This window comes from Odocoileus virginianus, chromosome 8 (assembly GCF_023699985.2).
Source record: "Odocoileus virginianus isolate 20LAN1187 ecotype Illinois chromosome 8, Ovbor_1.2, whole genome shotgun sequence".
NCBI lineage: Eukaryota > Metazoa > Chordata > Mammalia > Artiodactyla > Cervidae > Odocoileus > Odocoileus virginianus.
In genome coordinates this window covers 14580953-14600372 of record NC_069681.1, presented here as the reverse complement: position 1 = coordinate 14600372, position 19420 = coordinate 14580953, and the positions used below count along the sequence as shown (strand labels likewise).

The 19420-nt window shown below is 41.1% G+C and overlaps 1 protein-coding gene across 1 annotated transcript in view; it reads right to left on the bottom strand.

Annotated features, from left to right (window-relative positions):
• The window catches only part of COG3 (component of oligomeric golgi complex 3), a 60165-nt gene that overhangs the window by 17695 nt on the left and 23050 nt on the right, over nucleotides 1-19420 (bottom strand). The window contains exons 13-18 of the mRNA XM_020873920.2: nucleotides 18209-18369; nucleotides 14306-14417; nucleotides 10618-10742; nucleotides 5973-6062; nucleotides 2608-2728; nucleotides 58-146 (exon numbers count right to left, since the gene is read on the bottom strand). Coding sequence (XP_020729579.2) covers nucleotides 58-146; nucleotides 2608-2728; nucleotides 5973-6062; nucleotides 10618-10742; nucleotides 14306-14417; nucleotides 18209-18369 — 698 coding nt within the window. The remainder of the gene's footprint in view (nucleotides 1-57; nucleotides 147-2607; nucleotides 2729-5972; nucleotides 6063-10617; nucleotides 10743-14305; nucleotides 14418-18208; nucleotides 18370-19420) is intronic.

Sequence of the window (19420 nt, the reverse complement as noted above, 5' to 3'; positions counted from 1 at the left end):
CAGACATGTAAAGAATGTCATTTCTCTCCCACCACCAAGAAACAGACTCCTTCTCACCTCCAACAAGAACTCTATCAAGGCATTGTTGCTATTCAGCCTAAAAAATCTTGGAACAGTCATAGGATTCAGGATTTTAAATGCTGCATCTGTGAAACAAAATTACTCATCCAGTGAACATGTACAGTTTTAACAGAGAAGTTATGTAACTATTTCGGTGTGTGAACATACACTCGTTCTCTATCACCACAGAGCAAGGGTGCTTTCAATTCCAAGTCACCTCCATGAGTGGGTGAGGTTAGTGCCTGTGATGGCTACAGTACTCACACACACATAATTATTTTCTAGAACTCAGAATTGCAAAATGGCTATTAACCGCAATTATTTATTTTTAGGAAAAAAGAAAAAGGATAAATGGTAATTAACATCTTACAATTTCACAGCTTTGCTTTAATGATGCTAAATAAGATTTTCTTAAAAAGAAAAAAAGATTCACATACTTACCCAGCTTCTTTTGTTTAAGATCTGGCTGGCATAGAAATTTATTCATTCGAAGCAGAGAGAATAAATTAATATGCCAGCCAGAAAAAGAAGAAGAAAAAAAAAAAAACACCAAAAGGACATGTTTACCCCTTAACCTCCAGACTAACTAGAATCTGTATGAAGTACTAACAGGTCTCATTGATGTTCAAATGCAATAAGATATAACGTTAGTCGTGAGAGGTTAGAGGCTTAAAAGTAAAGATAGCAAGTATTATTAAGTGATAGTCAGAAAAGACCATTGCTTTGCTTTGCCTTGCCAGGCTGGAGAAAGCACAGCATGAAGTGCTTCTAGCCTGGATTTAAAAGTACACACACACCACACTGTACTCCCTGCCTCGACTGTGAACTGATTTTACTGAAAAAAAAAAAAAATATTCCCTATCAGATTCAGTACTCTGAATTCAGTATTCTTTAGTAAATGACTTCATTTCCACTGTCCTTTCTGTAAGAAACCTGAAAAAACTGTAGGTGATCATACAGCATGATTACAGAACCTTCATTATGTTGTAGGGAAAACATATTTTAAACCAAAATTTGCCAAAATTTTAGAATACTTCATTTTCTCACACCTCAGTGGATCTATAGTAGAATGAAGCAGCAACAGGTTATGAATTAGAAAAAATAAGAAAGAAAAATATATCAGTCCTGCTTCACCTCATCCTTTGACTAAAATAAGGACCATCAGTGCCTGGCACTCCTCAAGGTTAGGGTGCTAGTCCCACATGTCACACTGAAAGGAAAGGAGGAAACCAACCAGAATGTTTGGGTGATGGAAGCCTCTGATGAGAATAAACTTAAAAAAAAAAAAATGATGCATTCTGTAAAGGCAAAAGTCAGGAAATTTGGCCACTGTTATAAAAAAAAAAATTACAAAGCAGGTGAATAATATTCAGGCTTACTATCCAGATTCCACCAGAACCAAAAGGTATTCTCTATAGTGAAAAGGAAAGTGCATTAGGAAATGAAAAAGAATAAGCTGTTTTACTATGACTCACTCTGATTCCAAGTGATGTTATATCAAGTCCACTATTTTATAAGCAGTCATTAGGAAAGTAACTTGTTCCTCTTGGAAATCCTATATTTGGAGACCCTCTAAGCTATGGAATACAAAAAGTAATCTGAATGGCTATGAATTTTTGCAATTCTCCCAATGCACAAGGGAGAAATCCATTCATTTCATAAATGGATGGCTTAAGGCATTAGAACTTAATTCCCTTGGAAATGGTTAAGAAAAGATAAAGTTTAGATAAATTTGTAAGTAAGGGAGATGGATATTGATGGTATACCCTTTGACTGTTCAAGATCAGCATCTAAAGAAATAACTAATCTTTCAGAAATCATCACTTGCTAACTCAGTCAGAAACAAATCATTAGTATGGATGAAGCACCTATCTCAAGATGATTCAATGTCTATTACTCAAGACCCTATCAATGTGATTACTTAACCAACTGATTTAATAATACAACTTAAGTTTATTTAAGCACCTTAAGCTTACAAAAACACTTATATATATTTTCATTCATTTTCATTCTTAATGATCTTGATAATCTGGTGAAAGCATCATGACGGGTTGATTCTGCTCATTTTATGTGGGATACATAAGCTAAAACACATATTTAAAACCACAAGAACCAGGAAATGATGGCCCACGAACAGAACCTGACTCACTCTTCTGATTTTATCCAGCTGGCTTCCTGAGTTTCTATGAACTGACAAACCCAACTCAGTGCCTAAAATCATTCCAGTTAGCTGACACTCTTAAGTATTATTACAGTGATCTTTCATTTTTTAACTGGTTATGGTAATATGTGGCAGATCTAAGAGAAGTCATACTCCATTGCAAGTTGAAACGCTCAAATATAGTTCTCTCCATAAAGAAAACACAGCAAGTTAGATGTAACTAGGATGCTGTCAGCTCAGCTTAGTATGAACAAGCAACATGCTCAGCAAGCAGAGCATGCAAAATAAAAAATTGCAGATGAACATAAAATAAACCTATAAACCTGTGCTGCCACACTTGGATGGGTCAGACACACCCAACTGTGCCAGCCAAGGCAATGAAGTACCTCTAGTTTTCTTGAGGTCCAGGGAAATTTCCTTAATGGTGAATTCAGTGTGGAATGGAGCAATTTGTTCACGAAGAATCAAAAGGTGCTTTATTAAGAAAAGTTGTCCATCAATCTGAGTCTAAATTGTAAGACAGAAAAATGGATATTATCACAGATTAAGTAAAAACAGGAATACATATAACACGTTTGCTGTTAACTCAACATTAATCTCTCTAGGTCACTTGCCTTTAGCATAACTACATGGGACCAATACTCCTCTGTTGTGTGATGAACTCTACCATATTTTCATGTTGGAACTATCTGGAAAAATCTTACTTCAAGCTTTTATCATCTACTCTACTTAGCAAACCCAAGAAAGTAAACCAGACAAAAGGTCGTAAAAGCAGCAGTTAGAAGTCAAGTCTCTTCTACCCTGGCGCAGAAGGAGCAGAGGCAATACGGCCCAAGAGCAGCACAGCACAGGAAGCTGAGCGCCAAGCCTGAGCACGACTCTGATCTCTCACAGCTTCCTGGCTTCTCCCAGTAACCAGCTTTCACCGTTTGGTCAAAGTGGTTTCAATATTCAAAGTATCGGAAATACTGGTATTTATGTAAAAAGTACAAAAGCAGCCTCCAAATGTAAAAAGATTTGGGGTGGTCATTTTGGATTATCCTGCCAGCAATGGAGAACGAACTACCTACATCCCACAGAGGAAGTGCAGACACTCCTGCATTTCCTTTTACCCTCTCAGGACACATCCTCAAGAGTTTTGTGATTCAAGCTCAGCTCTCAAAGCTCTGACCCAGTTCCCAAAATAGTGAATCACCACAGCTCTCATTTCAGAAAAGAGTCCGTATATTAAGAAAAGCAAGGCTATGTTTGCTCCTTCCTGCTGCTATCCAAGACAGACTTACTTTGAAAATATTTTTAATGAACTTTTTCTGCATTAGGAAAAGAATAATGTCTTTCAGTAACTAATACAGGCATACCTTGGAGACACTGCAGGTCTGGTTCCAGACCACTGCAATAAAGTGATTATCGCAACAAAGCGAGTCACACAAATTTTTTGGTTACATTTACACCATACTATTATGTGGCCAACAGCATTATGTCTAAAGAAACAAAATACATACCTTAATTTTAAAATACTTATTGCTAAAAATATTCACCATCTTTAGCAATGAAGTATTTTTAAACAACCATCATTTGAGCCTACAGCAAGTCAACAGTACTATCAAAGATCCCTGATCACTATAACAAATATAATAATGAAAAAGTCTGAAACACTGAACTGCCAAAATGTGATGCACACACCAAGTGAGGAAATGCTGTGGGAAAATGGTGCCAGCGACATGTGTGATGCAGGTGGCCACAGACCTTCAGTTTGTAAAAAACACAGACGCAAACCCCCAGTTACCTGTGAAGCACAACAGAGCCACACACGGTGAAGCGAGGCGCGCTGTGCCAGCTCTAAAGAGGCCGTCACAGTGACTCCACTGCTCTCTCTCCTTCCCACCCTCCTGAACGGACACAAATCAACGTGCACGCGTGAATTACCTGAGGAAACTCACTCTGCACTCTGGAACACAGAGCACTGGGTAAGGAGGAAATGCTACCCGTTTTGAATAACTGCTCTGTTTTCCAAAGAACTAACAGCTCCGAAGGAGAAAACAGTACCATATAGATTGGATTTACTTTGCTGAAGCTACTGTGATTCAGCAAATAGTATCGTGTTAGTGTACTGATATACTAGGTGCTCAGTTTAAGTATGGAAGAAAATTTCTTGCCTTAAGAAAGTCTCAACACATTAAGACATTTGCATTGACCACTTTTCCAAAAGTTGAAAGATGAAAAGGACACTTAGTTATGAAAATAAATCAGCTAATTCTTACTAAATTGAAGGTCTCCTCATATATATTTAAGCACCTTATAATATGAAGGAAACACAGTCAGACGATGGCCTTATGCAAGGATGGCCTTACAGGTGGTGTGGGGGAAAGGCCAAATAATGAAAAAAAGGGCTTACATTCTTCCCTTTAAAATGGGGACAGTGGTACAAGAGGATATAAGCACATGAATTTTTTAAATTAGGTCAATTTTTTCCCTATGATAATCTAAGAAATACATGCTCACTGTATAAAATGTGGAAAATAAAGACAAGCGTGAGAAGAAACAAAAATCATCTACAGTCACCCAAAACCTTTCATCACTACTTTTTTACATGAATATACTCACTACATAGTTATCATCTGATTCGTATCCTGTGCCTTGTTTTTGCCGTAACATATTTACGTTAAATTTTATCATTCCCTTTTCTAGAACTTAACATCCGTATATTTCACTGTATAGAATATACCACAATTTACTTAAACATGTGTCTAGTGTTAGACGTGTTTCCTAATTCCCTCTATCACAAAATATGAATATGAATATGAAAGCTCAGGCTTGGAAATATTCGTTTTAAATTTCAAACTGCCTGTCTATAACTTAACCTTCCATTCTCTTCTAGTTCCCGTGTCAGAATTCCCCTTCAACTCTCAATCCCATAAATGGGAACATACAGTGGTCACAAACAAAGGCAGAGCTTTTTCCACCTTGTCTAGGATCCCACATTCTCCCATGAGGAGGATTCTGATTTTAGTTTATCTAAAACCGTGAAGTTAGAAACCAAGTTTATAAATCCAGAAGTCTAGAAAGATTCACAAGGTCTGAAAACTCCCATGAGATATGAAATTTTGGCTGGAAACAGTCCCACAACTTCCTCCCTGTTGGGAAGCAACAGGTATTTTAGGTGGAGAGTTAGAGCAGCATCCTGAACCATACTTTCTGGAAAATAAAAATCTCAGGGGCTGTGGGAAAAGCACATGCCAACAGCCATCAGCCCCAGATCCCTTCTTCTTGAATAAAAACTGTAAGTTACAAAATCATGTCAACTCCTTCTAGTCATGTAACCTATGGGCCACAACTCTTATCTTCCAAACTGACTGACTGATTCCTCCAAGTGAGGCCATTCAACTATTTGTATTGTCACTGTAGGGATGATGACAGATTGCTACGTTTCCGAAAACAGTTTCGGTATTCCAGGGAAGAGCAGTCTAGTACCTTCTTGCTACTAACGCTAGAACAAGAAACCTTTATCCCACGGAATTTATAACCTAAGTACCACCTTTGGTACTTCAGCAAAGCTGGCACTCTCTTATATAACGTAGTCTTTAGCACTAAAATGAAGTACTAGCTTCTCTCAAAGGGCCTCAAAATTAAATCACATTAAAAAAATAAATGCTACTGTCAAACTGGCTTTAAATTTCTGTGCCTGTAAATAAATGCTGCATTCCACAATAGTACTATAGATGATCAGATTTCATCTAACACTTCATCAAACCTTGTTTTTGCTGATGGACTCTGATGCTCCAAGCAGGGACTGAATGCAGGCCGACAAGGCTTCCTGTGATAGTCCTTGGAACACTGCCCTCTGGTGAAACAAAAGAGAAACATCCCCTGTAGCACTTCAAACATAGCAAAAAGGAAATTTGTAGGCTGTGAGTACAGTTCGCTTGCTCTCATCTGATGAATTAATTTATTACTACCAATCGCAAAGAGTCAGACACGACTGAGCAACTGAACTGAACCAATACTCCTTCCAAACTTTCCTATTCCCACATAAGCTTTCTAGATCAGCACAATTTCCTAATTTGCACCTCTTGAAACTCTCATGTTACCTTTCAACAATATTTCCTGAGCACCTATTTCATGCCAGGCTCTGTGATGGTCCTGGAAGCACAGTGGTAGGTGCACAAAGCAGATGTGATCTGACCTTGTGGAGCTCTCACTCCAGTACGATCTCATGATATAGGCTATTTTTTAAACATACAAAACCAACTTTAAAACAAAGCCTCAGTAAATCCACTTCTAAAAATGTATCCCAAGTAATATCAGTACTGTATTCTAAGATTCATACGCATGGCTCTTTTCATAATATTATTTAAAGCAGCAAAAAAAAAAAAAAAAAAATCTGGAAATAACTTAAATGTTCAGTGATAGGCAGCTGACAAAATACTAGTAAATCTAAATTATGGAACACTGTACATGAAATCAAAGGATGCTAAACAGGAAGTGATAAAATTCTTGTACAAGAATATAATTCATAAAAACAAAATCAGGTTACAAAAAAAAGGTGACATATGATTAATTAAATTCTGCCATTGCTGTATCTTCCCAGAGGTGTGGTATGTGCACAGACTCCTGTCAGTTCCCCTGCTTCCTCTCTGCCTCTACTTCACCTGAAACGGAACTGATAAGGATGTGTATGAGGAAAATATTTATTACTAGGCCACCATCCTGGGCTCGGTCTCGGGCGTAATGATTTATTCCCTTTTTGCACTGCTACCCTTGCCTCTGTTTCTCATGAGGCTACTGCACAATGAGAAGAGATTAAAGCTGTCTCTTGCTAGGTCAAGATATTCCCATTTGAATGCAGAGTTCCAAAGAATAGCTAGGAGAGATAAGAAAGCCTTCCTCAGCGATCAATGCAAAGAAATAGAGGAAAACAACAGAATGGGAAGACTGGAGATCCCTTCAAGAAAATTAGAGATACCAAGGGAACATTTCATGCAAAGATGGGCTCAATAAAGGACAGAAATGGTATGGACCTAACAGAAGCAGAAGATATTAAGAAGAGGTGGCAATACACAGAACAACTGTACAAAAAAAATCTTCACGACCCAGATAATCACGATGGTGTGATCACTCACCTAGAGCCAGACATCCTGGAATGCAAAGTCAAGTGGGCCTCAGGAAGCATCTCTACCAACAAACCTAGCTGAGGTGATAGAATTCCAGTTGAGCTATTTCAAATCTTAAAAGATGATGCTGTGAAAGTGCTGTACTCAATACGCCAGCAAATTTGGAAAACTCAGCAGTGGCCACAAGACTGAAAAAGGTCAGTTTTCATTCCAATCCCAAAGAAATGCAATGCCAAAGAATGCTCAAACTACCTCACGATAGCACTCATTGCACACACTAGCAAAGTAATACTCAAAATTCTCCAAGCCAGGCTTCAATAGTACGAGAACCGTGAACTTCCAGATGTTCAAGTTGGTTTTAGAAAAGGCAGAGGAACCAGAGATCAAATTGCAAACATCCGTTGGGATCATCCAAAAAGCAAGAGAATTCCAGGAAAACATCTACTCCTGCTTTATCGACTACGCCAAAGCCTTTGACTGTGTGGACCACAACAAACTGTGGAAAATTCTGAAAGAGATGGGAGTACCAGACCACCTGACCTGCCTCTTGAGAAATCTGTAGGCAGGTCAAGAAGCAACAGTTAGAACTGGACATGGAACAACAGACTGGTTCCAAATAGGAAAAGGAGTATGTCAAGGCTGTATACTGTTACCGTGTTTATTTAACTTATATGCAGAGTACATCATGAGAAATGCGGGGCTGGAAGAAGCACAAGCTGGAATCAAGATTGCTGGGAGAAATATCAATAACTGCAGATATGCAGATGACACCACCCTTATGGCAGAGAGCGAAGAAGAACTCAATAGCCTCTTGATGAAAGTGAAAGAGGAGAGTGAAGAAGTTGGCTTAAAACTCAACATTCAAAAAACGAAGATCATGGCATCTGGTCCCATCACTTCTTGGCAAATAGATCGGGAAACAATGGAAAAGGTGACAGACTTTATTTTTCTGGGCTCCAAAATCACTGCAGATGGTGACTGCAGCCATGAAATTAAAAGACACTTGCTCCTTGGAAGAAAAGTTATGATAAACCTAGACAACATATTGAAAAGCAGAGACATTACTTTGCCAACAAAGTTCCATCTTTGTTGTTAAGTCAAAGCTATGGTTTTTCCAGTAGTCACATATGAATGTGAGAGCTGGACTATAAAGAAAGCTGAGCACCGAAGAATTGATGCTTTTGAACTGTGGTGTTGGAGAAGACTCTTGAGAGTCCCTTGGACTGAAAGGAGATCCAACCAGTCCATCCTAAAGGAGATCAGTCCTGAATATTCATTGGAAGAACTGACGATGAAACTGAAACTCCAATACTTTGGCCATCTGATGTGAAGAACTGACTCATTTGAAAAGACCCTGATGCTGGGAAAGATTGAAGGCGGGAAGAGAAGGGGACGACAGAGGATGAGATGGCTGGATGGCATCACTGACTCAATAGACATGAATTTGAGTAAACTCTGGGAGTTGGTGATGGACAGGGAGGCCTGGCGTGCTGTAGTCCATGGGGTCGCAAAGAGTCGGACACAACTGAGCGACTGAACTGAACTTGCTAGGTCACTCACCCTGCCTGCCTTAGGAAGACAGCTTCAACTGAGACCCTCTCTTCCTCCTGCTCATTTGTCTTTCTTTACCTTTGACTGGTCAGATGGAGAGGGATAAGATTTGAATGTAAGCTAGGTGAAAATGTAACGGGTAGGCCTAGGGCATAAAACAAAAACAGGCACAGTGTCATTCGTGGGCCTACCTACTGTTTGCCTAAAATACCTGCTAAACACCTAAGAGACTTCACCAGGGTCTGTGATGACAGTGGGTTCTATGCGGAATGTGGCCACGCGTACTTCCCTTGGGATCCTGGCTCCACTGTAGGAAGTTTCTGAATCCCAACCTATCATTCAATACACCTACTGGGAGGACCTGGGGAAGAAGGGCTGCCAACATTCAAGTCTCCCTCTGGGAGAGATCTCAGAAGCTGGGCAAAACAGCTGAGATATCCAACTCTGCACAGGCGACCTGGCCTCACCCCTAAATATCCCAGAATCAAGTAAAAGGCGCTTTCTGGTTCAATCCCAGAATCTCCAAGCACAAACTCCAGGAGTGATGCAGTTTAACATAGACACCAAGTAGTGAGCTCTCCAGTGAACCCATGAGTCAGCTGCGCAACCCTGCTCAGGCCTGAGGATCTCCAGAGTGGGAGGGGATACACACGTTCCCTTCTGAACCCCACTCTTAAAGACAGTGGCTTCTGGACAATTAGTTACATGATCGTCGCAGTCTTCCCTGCTGGCTCAGACAGTAAAGGATCCGCCTGCAATACGGGAGGCCTGGGTTCAATCCCCGGATTGGGAAGATCCCCTGGAGAAGGAAACGGCAACCCACTCACAGTACCCTTGCCTGAAAAATCCCATGGACAAAGGAACCTGGTAGGTTACAGCCCATGGGGTCGCAAAGAGTTGGACACAACTGAGTGACTTCACTTTCTTTTCTTTCTGTATATAATCACTTCTCTCTTCATATGCTATTTAAATTGTAATGATCAAATTAATTTTTGAAAAGTGAATTAAAGTCACCGATTTTATAAACTATTTTGTTGGGTTTTAACATTAACAGTAAATAAATGTAGACAACTGATCATTCAGTGACTGATATATCATTAAACTGAAACGCTTAAAATAAATGCCACCTCAAATAAATGTGCAGTATAAGCTGGGGCTGAAAAACTAAAAGGGTACTGCTAATTTCAGCAAATAATTAGTCCATGGTTAGAAACACATGTAATCTGTGTTAACAAGAAACACCTGTTAAAGAGGTTGATTTAAATTGAGTACAAAACTAATTGCATTCAGTACTAAATGTATATTATACAAAATATACGTATGTGACATTGGACATATTAACCTTCCTGTATCTTTTTCTTCATCTATAGACTAAAGACAGATGAACTAATAAAGAGTTTTAAATGTATCTGCAGCCATGAGAAACAATAAAAGTTGTAGGTCTTTTTCTCAAAAAGACAAATACAAACATATAGACAAAACTTTACCCACAACTTCAAGGTGTTCACAGACCACCCAAAACCCATGAGGATTCTGAGGGCCTACCAAACACTCAGGTTAAGAATTTCTAAGTTAGATTGATCTTAAAGTTATCTCTGTATCAAAAAATCTTATTATTTGAATCTACTACCAAGCAAAATATATTGCATCAAGATCTTAAAATAAAATTCCAATTAAAAGTATTTTAAGTCACAGAGCAAACAATTTACAGTAAGGATTGACTGACACACATACATCTATACATCTGTACAATTTGGAGAGACAGACAAGAGTTCGTCGAACTGTAGGATACCACATTCCATGAAGATCTGCTGGAGAAATCGTGGTCTGCGGTCTAGGATTGAGAGATTCAGATGAACCTAAAACCCCAAATGGAAAAGAACACATTTCACAGGTCTGTCTTATATGCACAGCAACTATAAACTGTTAGTTTCTGTTACCTATCAAAGGCTGGAGGCATACATTTTCTCTAGACTCGTCTCTAATCGAGAATGCCAAAGGAAATCTAAATCAGTGACAGGGGAGATTTAACACACTGAGTAAGAACACACATGAACACCCACACCTGTACATTCCAGCCTCCCACACTCAGCCCAAGCTGACTTCTCCACACTGGAGTCAATTATCTTTATGAACTACATGAGCAGTATGCACACATTACAGAATACCATGCACCCAATAAAAAGAAGACAGATCAAAATGTAGTCACGTAGACACAAGTGGGGGTGGGAAGGGAGTAACAAGAAAACAAAGCACTTTAAACCAGAAGATTAATCAAAGCTCGTTTGCCTTACAGCCTTCCACGTGCAGAACTGTTATCATTTCCAGGCCCACTCAGACTATCCAGTGCCCAAGTGCCCAGAGCTGTGTGTCCAGCCCTCCACCCCATCCTCCCCAGGTCAGGAAAGGCAGCTGCCAGCAAGTGTGAAGAGAAGAATGAGAGGAATGTGGCTGCACAGAAACACTTCTGTAAGAGAAGCACAATCACCCGGGTGGAGGGACCTGGGTGGAGGGACCAGAATTCACATGAGCCATCAAAGTGGAGCCAAGACCACACTCTGAGACAAGAAAGGCAGACTGAAATGCAGACTGCGTATTAGAACACATCAGGAAACATTACCAAATTTTTCAGTGCAATAATTGTTTATGGTTACATGAAAGATGTCCCATTTTAGGGGGTGGGGGGAGAGATGCTGAAATACTCAAAGGTAAAGTTGCAATGATGTCAATAATTCACTTTAAAACAATTAGCAAAACTATTAGATACAATATGATAAAATGATAAGTCTTAAATCCAGGTGGTGGGCACAGGTGTTCATCGTATCATTCCATGTTTCTGTGTATTTGAATTTTTTTAAAATAATAAAGTAAAAGTATAGCCAAGCAAAACAGAATTCATTTTTTTAAAAAAAGAGCTATAGGAAATTCCCTGGAGGTCCAGTGCTTAGGACTCTGTGCTTCCACTGCAGGAGGCCTGGGTTTGAACCCTGGTTGGGGAACTAAGGATCCTGCAAGCCATGACCTGCAGCCAAAAAAATAAAAAACATTTAAAAACAGCCAGATCTTCATATGCTCAAAAGGAGACCTGGAGGCTTGTGGAGCGGATTTATGCAGGAAAGGGTTGAGGGCAACGTTAAGGGTTGGTGCTTTCTCTTTATCGTTCTGTAAGCTTAATTTTTTTTCAAAAGCATGTGATACTTGTAAAATTTTAAAAAGCTCTGCCTTACTTTAAACTAGGACATCTACTTTATATATGAACTAGATAAAGTATATCATGGAATATTTAGGAGATTAAGTATCCATAGTTTTGCTGAGAATCAGGCTATCTGCAGGATTCCTCCTTCAAAATGAAAGAGCCCAAAAAGTACTCCCAAGTTAGAGTTTAGTGAAATAAATGTGTTTAAGTAGCTTAAAGCCCGAAGTCAATTTATTCGTTCCTTTTTTCATTTTCCTGAGAACAGTTAATAGTTGAAGCGGTGGATGGGGAAAAGTTCCTTACACTGCAAGTCCAGGGCCTGCTGGCTGCCTCTTCTGAGGAATAGCGCAAACCGGCTGCAGGGCGTCCCCCGCGCCTGCCGTCTCCTCCTCCGTGAGCCTCACACTGCCCTCACTTGCGTGTGAGGGAGTCACATGGAGATTAAGAGCTTCACTTTTTGAAGATACTGATAATCAGCCTCTTCACAGGATAGACCCTCCACCAATCTGCCAGTGTGCCCTGACATCTACTCCTACTGGGCTTCCCTGGTGGCTCAGATGGTAAAGAATCTCTCCGCAATGCAGGAGACCTGCATTGAACCAGGGTTCGATCCCTGGGTTGGGAAGATCCCCTGGAGAAGGGAAAGGCAGGCCACTCCAGTGTTCTTGCCTGTGGAATCCCATGGACAGAGGAGCCTGGTGGGCTACAGCCTGTGGGGTCACAGAGCTGGACACAACTGAGTGACTCTCACTTTTTCACTACTCCTACTACATGAACATCACATCATTTAAAGGCCTCACTTTAGAGGCACCTCCTACATACTTCTGACATACCAGAAGACCAGGAAAAGTGATAACTCTTTTTTTTTGCTTCCCTTGCCAAGACTCAGAGCCTTGCTTTCCAACCCCAATTCCATCTCCATTCTAAATAACATTAGGAACCATATGGATGACTCACGTGGTTGTCCCTGACCTTTTCAACTCCAAAGACCTTCGCTTCCATTCCTGCACCCCTAGTCCAGACAGTTTTAACTTTCAGAATTACTTTCTTATTAATTTCTACAGATTTTACTACTCCGAACTATTCTACCTCTTAATTACTAAAACTCGGTATCCCACTCTCTGGCCACAATGTCCTCAGATTTCTTATTTCTCAATTCTTCACTCAAACCACTCTGCCAGCCCTCCTCCTCTGACTTATCACACCCTCTCTTGTTGCTTCCCACCTCTCTGGCCGTTCTTTCCCTGCCGACCTGGTACCAGTCCACTCCCTCCATCTGCTCCTAACGTCAGCCCCTGTTACAATTCTCTCCCCAGACTTCCGCTATTCTGCTACTCTCTGTCCTGGGTGATCTTACACAATTCCAAAATATCAATGAAAAAAAAAGAAAAAAAAAGTACCAATGACTCCTCAGTCTATCTCTAAACCAGTCTTCCTCTTTATAGCTCTAGAGCAGTGCAGTCCAAGAGGACTATTAAGTGAATCATAAATGTGACACGTTAGAACGCCGCCCTGGACTTCCCTGGTGGTCCAGTGTTAAAGAATCCGCCTGCCAACACAGGGGCCACGAGGTAACTCACAAGTTATCCAGGGCGACTCTTAGACAATTTTGCTCCTTGCATAACATACACCCTAGTTCAAACTATCCCATATATTTCTGTCAATTTTTCACCCCAGTCCAGGCACATTTAAAAAATGCAAAACTGATGGTACAAGTAGCTAGAATTTCCAAGTCCATGAGATTATCCCCTGACACCTATCACACTCTGGCCTGTTTCAGCTGCTCCTTCCCTACAAATAACTGGTGCCCGAACACACCAAACCACGTGACCTCCCCAAGCACCTACGGTGTTCCACTCCTGTCTGCAGGCCTCCATGCTACTCTGTCTTAAACAACCTTATTCCACCTGGCTCTCTCATACTCATCCACATGACACCTTTCAGATTCCACAGCTCTCACTGAACCTGCCTTTCTGCACACAAAGCTCATCCCCCTTCACAATTCTTCCACGGTCCTTCCATGGTCCCAGAGAGTCCTGTCCATATCTTTATCCTGTCACCCTTGAACATCTTGCTTAATGCCTGTGGCACGCCAATCTCCCCCCACTAAAGTGTGGGCTCTTCAAAGGCATAAACAGTTTTTCCTGCCTGAGACACAGCAAGTCCTCAATATAAGTTTATTAAATGAATGAATTAAATAATGGAAGTTAAGACAGCATAACATACCAGATTTTGTTAGACTATTAGGAGGCTCTGCTTCTTCTAACCGAACATCTGAAAATGAAGCTTCTGAAGGTGGTAACTTCTTCTGTTCATCTTTTAAACTCTGAGCAATTTGCTATATAAAGAAATCAGACAGAACATTAAAGTGTAGTTTTTAGCTGTGTCTAGCAACACGAACACAGTGTTTCTATAAAGTAAAAGATATATATCCTAATTAATGAATAAATGGACTACTTCAGAGAACCATGCCAAAACAGCACATAGAAATGAAAAGTTAAACTGGTAGTATCTCTATTTTCATAAAGGCAAACACAGACTTTCCTGAACCACTAATTTCAGAACCATTACAAGGTATGTGCTAGAAAGTCAAATATACAAGCCTCAGATTAGAAGCTTAATTTTCAACTTTATATTTAGAAACAAAATACTCAGATTTAAGATTGGATACATTGTGGATGTCAGAAATGCTTGTATCAAGTAGTCAGCTAACTCACACCATGGTTTTCTCTTTATGTGAGAACAGCTACTGATTGGTCTTTTTTTTTTTTGGTTGGTCTTTTTTTAAACAGATTTTAAAAAATTATCTTATGGACTGGAAACTACTGGCTCTTCTTCACTGCTTAAAAAAATATCGTCAAATATACACATCACTAACTACTAAGGGGGCAGTGAAAATCCTACCAATTTACATTGGTTATACAGGCGGAAATACACAGAAATGAAGGCCTAAAAGACATTCAGCTACTGCCAAAAAAAAGAAATGGCCAGATAACTATTTAGGAGACAGGCTCCAAATCAATCAGGCCTGTCCTTTCATTCTGCATGCACAAATCAGAAAGTATAGCTAATCCCCAAATGACACACGGATGTAACAGCCAGACCACTCTATACCCCTGACCCTCACCAAAAGAAAAAAAGCAAGTAGATTCACTGGAAGCAGTAACCTTAAACCAAGAGGTCTATACAAGGAAACACTCAAGACACTGGCCACGTGATGATTGAATAAACATACCAAATGTACTACTAAATTAAACTGGGAGGGGGTTTGTGTGTGTGCTAAGCCGCTTCAGTCACGTCAAGTTCTTTGTGACCCTATGGACTATAGCCCACCAGTCCCCTCTGTCCATGGGATTCTCCATGCAAGAATACTGGAGTAGACTGCTATGCCCTCCTCCAGGAGGTCTTCCCGACCCAGGGATTGAACATACATCGCTCACATCTCCTGCATTGGCAGGAGGGTTCTTAACCATTAGCACTACCTGGGAAGTCCAGGGTCGGGGTGGGGGGAGTATACAGTAAACTTAATCACCTGACATCCTATCAGACAGAATTATTAAAACAGGTACTCTATCTAGAAAACAAAAACTGATATTCCCAAGGAGACAAGGAAAGAAAGGGAGGAAGGAGAAAGCGAGCACTGTCCCTGCATCAGGCTTAGAAGCAGATCCATTAACACCAGTCTGCCCAAGAATCTGGCACTGCCAAAGGTCCCCACCAAGAAGGCACAGGCTCCTCCTTCACCAGACGCCGTCCTGAGGATACGCGCCCCAGCAGAGGTCATCTCCGCAGTCCCCTCCTCCGTGCTCTGACCTGTGCAGGTGACCCCATGGGCAGGAGGAACATGCTGCCTAGAGCTCTGGGTTGTGCCTCCAGCTTTACTGTGGGCCTGGCCCATGAGGGGGTGACCAGCAGGTCCAAGGTGCGCTGACTGGCTGACTTTCCAGGGTGCCGAGAACTCAGCACAGGCCAAGGCCCAGGGGGTGCTGTCACTAACTTCCTGGGACAGTTGGTGACACCAACAACTCCCCTAGCCCGCCCCTTCCCATGTCCTGTCTCCACTGCTGTAACCTGCTGCAGTATATTTGACTCTGTCATTCAAAAAAATAAATCAATAAAAATAAGAAGCTCCAGGTTCTAATTATGTTTTAGCACTAATACCCTAGGCATTATTTAAACTCTGTCCAGCACTCAAAGGAAATGCAAATATATTTGTAACTGAAAGATTAGTGAGATGTACCTAAGTCTTCAGACCATAAACTGGAGACCAGTACTGTGTAGTTTTGAGGAAACAACCTCCAGGGTTTTTAATAAGAGACCATCACACATGGTTACGTGACCATCCACTCTGGTGGATCATATGTTACTAATCCTCTTCTATGTCACTTACAAACAACAGCCAGACCTCAAGGCACAAGGTGAGAAGCACGGTCAGGCTGAGGGAGTCTCGGCCAGCAAGCTTGCTTCCTTGCCTTCCTTCTTTTACCTACTTTGCTTGATTGTGCGTTACTCTGAACATGGGCGCCTCCTCCTCTAGGAGGGTCAGAAGCTTCCGTCGCTGCATCTAGAGGGGTAGCTAACCTGGAATCACCTTCAAGGCCACAGTCAACACAGAGGTCTGACCCGAGGAGGGTCTGGAAACAGGCCTGGCTGGCAGCGGCAGAGAGTCTCATTGTCACAGGAGGGCCAGGCTGAGAAGCCAGGAAGTTTGGTACAAAACTGCTGCAGGACACCTGGGAGCAGTGCGCAGACCCTGTGGAGCAGGAGCTGCCCGAAACTGGTGAAGAGTTCAGGGACCTGACCAGCCGGGCTGGGCCTAGGAGCCAAATGGGGACACTTCTTAAAGAGCAGGGAATACCAGAACACCTGACCTGCCTCCTGAGAGATCTGTATGCAGGCCGAGAAGCAACAGTTAGAATCAGACATGGAACAACAGGCTGGTTCCAAATAGGAAAAGGAATACATCAAAGCTGTATACTGTCACCCTGCTTATTTAACTTATATGCAGTGTACATCATGCGAAATGCTGGCCTGGATGAAGCACAAGCTGGAATCAAGATTGCTGGGAGAAATATCAATAACCTCAGATATGCAGATGACACCACCCTTATGGCAGAAAGCAAAGAAGAATTAAAGAGCCTCTTGATGAAAGTGAAAGAGGAGAGTAAAAAGTTGGCTTAAAACTCAACATTCAGACAACCAAGTTCACAGCATCCAGTCCCATCACTTCATGGTAAATAGATGGGGAAACAATGGAAACAGTGACAGACTATTTTGTGGGGCTCCAAAATCACTGCAGAGGTGACTGCAGCCACGAAATTAAAAGAAAAGCTATGACAAACCTAGACAGCATATTAAAAAGCAGAGACATTACTTTACCAACAAAGGTCTGTCTAGTCAAAGTTATGGATTTTCCAGTAGTCATGTATGGATGTGAGAGTTGGACTACAAAGAAAGCTGAGCACCAAAGAAGATGTTTTTGAACTATGGTGTTGGAGAAGACTTTTGCGAGTCCCTTGGACTGCAAGGAGATCCAACCAGTCCATCCTAAAGGAAATTAGTTCTGAATATTCATTGGCAGGACTGATGCTAAAGCTGAAGCTTTAGCCACCTGATGGGAAGAACTGACTCATTGGAAAAGCCCCTGATGCTGGGAAAGATTGAAGGCAGGAGGAGAAAGGGACGACAGAGGATGAGATGGTTGGATGGCATCACCAACTCGATGGACATGAGTTTGGGCAAGCTCCGGGAGTTGGTGACAAGACAGTGAAGCCTGGTGTGCTGCAGTCCATGGAGTCACAAAAGAGTCGGACACGACTGAGCAACAGATCTGATGCCACTTACAAAAAAAAAGAAAGCACAAATTCAACTTAAAAACAGATGCATAATGAAAAAGAAGAGATAACTGAACAGAATGTTTGTAAAATACAACTTAAAGGAAGGACAAAAAAAGAACCCTCTAACAAATCATTTCTGTTCAGTTTTTTAAAAATGTTATTTCCTAAGATTTCATGGCAAGTTTCCCTTGATTTTGCATCCTGAATGAGAATTAAAAAGAAATATCCTATCTTCACTGGTATAAAATATCCAAACGTGTGGGGGTGGGTGAGAGTCAACAAGAAGACCCACCTCCATCATGACTAACTTATCAGGATAGGCCAGATCTCCAGGAGCTGGTTTGTAGCCCGTGATGTCCGTCTGAATGTAGATGTGGGTCCGGTAGACAAGCCGCTCCTGTACGTCTTCCAGCATCTGCTTCACGCCAGCTGCAAATGCCCCCAGCTGTTCAGCTGGTTTAAAAACAAAAGTGCAATCACCCATTCCTTTAGATTTAGAAAATACTTTCTTTAAACAAGCAAAAACATGACAAAATTGTCTACAATAAGATAAACCAGTCTTGCTTCAGGGACTGGTTATATTCTATTTTGAAATAACTGTCTTCCAATTTCAGATTTAAGGTTGGAAAATAAATTTGCCCTTATATCTTCTTCCTGAGACTCTCTGAAATAACTTCTATTATTAATATGAATAATAAAATCTTGGTTTTAAAGTGCTCTGTGGTTTTTAAAAGGTACCTCATATAGCTTCATCCCAATCCTGAGAGATGACTAAAGCAACTTGTTAACTAAGTTAATCCCTATTTTACATATAAATTGAGTTCCACAGATACTAAATGACTTGCTAACATTCTTACAAGGAAAAATGAGTAAAAAAATAAAATGAGGGAATTTCTCAGAGGCTCAGTGGTTAGGACTCCGCACTCTCAACTACCAAGGGTCCAGGTTCAATCCCTAGTCAGGCGTGTGTGCTCAGTTGTGTCCGAATTTTTGTGACCCCAGAGTGGACTATAGCCTGCCAGGTTCCTCTGTCCATGCAATTTTCCAGGCAGGAATACTGGAGTGGGTTGCCATTTCCTTCTCCAGGGATCTTCCCGATGCAGGGTCTGCTGCATTGCAGGAGGATCCTTTACCACTAAGCCACCTGGCAAGCCCCAACAGTGTACTAGAAATGCCCAAACAAAACTAATGATTGCTTCTCTCTGGATTTCAGATGCCAGAAAGAACAGTAACTGCAATTATTTTATTACTAATTTTACAAAGACTTTAAAATTCTTTCCCCATTATTATTTTAGTCACAGGATAAAGTGCATCTTGGTTCAAAAAGAGACAAGGCATCAACCCAAGTTTTACATATATTAAATTTATATGGGGGGGAGTGGCTAATCTTTTTCAAATTCATTGAGTCACAGATAAAATTTAAAAACACCTTTTGGGACATTTTCCTGGTGGTCCAGTGGCTAAGACTCTGTGCTCCCAATGCAGGCGGCCTGAGCTTGATCCC